The sequence below is a fragment of the Nematolebias whitei genome, chromosome 14 (assembly GCF_014905685.2).
Source record: "Nematolebias whitei isolate Nwh7 chromosome 14, NemWhi1, whole genome shotgun sequence".
Classification (NCBI taxonomy): Eukaryota; Metazoa; Chordata; class Actinopteri; order Cyprinodontiformes; family Rivulidae; genus Nematolebias; species Nematolebias whitei.
The window spans coordinates 3,250,103-3,252,919 of NC_056511.1; the positions used below are offsets into that span (position 1 = coordinate 3,250,103).

Genomic DNA, 2,817 nt, shown 5'->3' on the forward strand with positions numbered 1-2,817 from the left:
CCTGTATAAATGACACTAACCTGTATAAATGACACTAACCTGTATAAATAAAGGTTGAATGAATGTAAATAAAGTGGAACATTCCAAAAACTACGAAGACTACAAAACCCATAACTGTGACGCGTACAGCCCCGAATGAGCCAAACTTTTTATGATAGGAAACAGCCGAAGGAAACTGTAAACAGGTAAAACGTGCGAGTGCTGACTCAGCATTTACACAATGAGTCAGTGGAAAAGTTAAACCTCAGCCTGAGCGTCGCACAGATGATGATGTCATCAAAACACGTCTTTCTCTGTGGAAGCCTCAAATAGTTTGGACTTCACTCACGTCCTCCTCTCTGGGTCGCTGCTGCTGATGTCCTGCAGCCACTGAGAGAGGAGGGGGACACCTGGACAGGTCTCCAGTCCATCACAGGGACACCTGGACAGGTCTCCAGTCCATCACAGGGACAATTTAGAGTTACCAATCAGACTAACATGCATGATTTTGGTCTGTCTGAGGAAATCGGAGAAATAATATTTAAAAATTGTCTTCAGAAGAATGAGGACATGTTGGACTGGAGATCTGTCCTGGATGTCCCACGCCTCTCACAGTGACTGCTGGATATGGATACCAGTGACCCAGAAAGGAAGAAGTGAGTAAAGATAATGGATGGATGTTTTTATTACTGTTTTCTTTCAAATTGTTCTATCAAACAGGAGAGAAGCCTCTTTGCTGCAGGTTCTGACGGAGCGGGAGGTTCTGACGGAGCGGGAGGTTCTGACGGAGCGGGAGGTTCTGACGGAGCGGGAGGTTCTGTTGGGTCAGAATAAAAGTTTGAAACGTCTCCAGCTTCACTCAGAGTCACATTCAGCGTCACCGCATGAATAAATCCTCTTTACAAATAAAACGTTGTTTTATTTAAACTGCACGACAGAAACCCTGACAACAACCTAGATGTTTTTATCAACGTCCATGAAGCTCTGAAATAAGAAGCTCAGCTGTGAATGTTTTTTATTTGTGTAGATCAGCTGGTTGGTTTGAAGGCACTGCTCTGAGATCAGTTTGTTGGAGCTGAACATCAATCTGTATTTTAACACAAAACACAAACTTTAACTGCTGAGAACGAAAAAAAAAAACATTTAAATCTAAAAAAGTTTGGGTTTGATTAAAGCTGCACGTTCAGGATTTTAAGTTTTTATCCCTGAACAGTTTTTTCTTGTTTTGTTCATTTCTTGTTAAAAACGACTCTGATGAGCGACAGCGACAGATTTTAACGGTTAAAAACACAAAAACACGCCGGCGTTCGTTCGTCCCGACGTAAAAACACATTTTAAAGATTTTCAGCTGCAAATCTGATCTGATCCGCCTACAGACGGAAAACGAGCCGGTGATCGGAAGGTTGCCGGTTCAACTCCCTGAGCTGACAACAGTAATGGGTGAGGTGAAACCCCCTGCCCCCACACCCCTGAGCAAGGCCCTTAACCCCCCAGATGCTCCACCTGTGACGGGAAAAATGCAGAATTCATTCTTTTTTTAAAAACAGCTAAAATGACTGAAAACGCTGAATATCAGCTGAAATTTGAAAGTAGCTCAAATACTAGAAGACGCCAAGGAGAGGACACAAAAAGACAGAAATGATGCCTAAAGAAGAGACGAAGGAGACAACAAGGTCCATGAAGAGACACAGAGAAAGATTGGAAGGAGAGATCTGGTGTTCTTCAGAGGTCCAACAGAACTCTGACCCGGACCAGCTGAAGTGAAGCAGCATCCATTAAAGCTGTTCTGACCCGTCACACAGGTGGAGCGGCGGGCCGCTCTGTCAGCACCCGGGGAGCAGTGAGGGGTTAGATGCCTTGCTCAAGGACACCATGTGGTGGAGAGTTGAACCTGTGACTTTCTGGTCCCAAGTCGGCTGGCCAGCCGCTGCACCACAGCTGGATGCCGACATTAACTGGACCTTCTAAAGTTCTGGGTTTGGATTGTTTTCTCAGCTCCAGCTGTGAACAGAACATCTGGACTCGGACCCAGCGGTTCAGGTCTCCTTCGCTTTAAACTCCTGGCGCTCTCCGCGGTGCTGAAACGGAACTTTCCATGGTTCTGGTTCCGGTTCTGGTCGCGTGGCTCGGACTCGCGGACAACAAACAGAGTTTGAATCGAGGATCCATTTAAACGCATGAAAAGAGGACGGCGCGAACAGAACCGACAAGGTTCGGACCCGGTCCTCCTACCTGCGCCGCGGAGCCGCCGGCCGGTCCGTCCACAGAGGCGGGTGAGGGATCGAACACCCGGTCCCGGTACAGGGACCAGAGGCCCACGTTGGGCAGGAAGAGCAGAGCCGCCAGCAGCAGCCCGGTGACCTGCAGCAGCCGCTTCTCTCTCCGCCTCATGGCTCAGCTCCGCTCCGCGCGCCCGAGAGCCCGGTTATAAAGCGGCGCTGCTGACGTCACATCCGGTAACAGCTTTCAGAATAAGGCCCCGTTTAAAGCATAAAATTTATTTTTATTTTCCTGAACTGCTTGGAACATATCACCTGCCGGCATAAATGGCGGCAATTGTCTGTCTGTTAGCAAAATATTCCACAAACCATTAAACGGATTATAATAAGTCAACCTGATCTAAGATGGCCGCCACAGCTAATCAGCAAATATTAAAACAGCTTTACCTCGTTCAGCTCAAATAGTAGCTGAGAGTCATCAGAAAAGCTGTTTCATCCCTCGTTTGACCATTATTTAATACATCTGAAATACATAAATATACTTTATATTTAGTGTTTGAAAATACTTTAATAAAGAATTCACCTGTGAAACTTGACTGACTGATTATATATATATATA

The 2,817-nt window shown here is 46.2% G+C and overlaps 1 protein-coding gene across 1 annotated transcript in view; it reads right to left on the minus strand.

Annotated features, from left to right (window-relative positions):
- Positions 1–2,375, minus strand: part of LOC119420382 (polypeptide N-acetylgalactosaminyltransferase 10) — a 64,044-nt gene extending 61,669 nt beyond the window's left edge. The window contains exon 1 of the mRNA XM_037687767.1: positions 2,212–2,375. Within this exon, the coding sequence (XP_037543695.1) occupies positions 2,212–2,370 (159 nt within the window). The 5' untranslated portion in view covers positions 2,371–2,375. The remainder of the gene's footprint in view (positions 1–2,211) is intronic.
- Between the last annotated feature and the right edge of the window lie 442 nt (positions 2,376–2,817).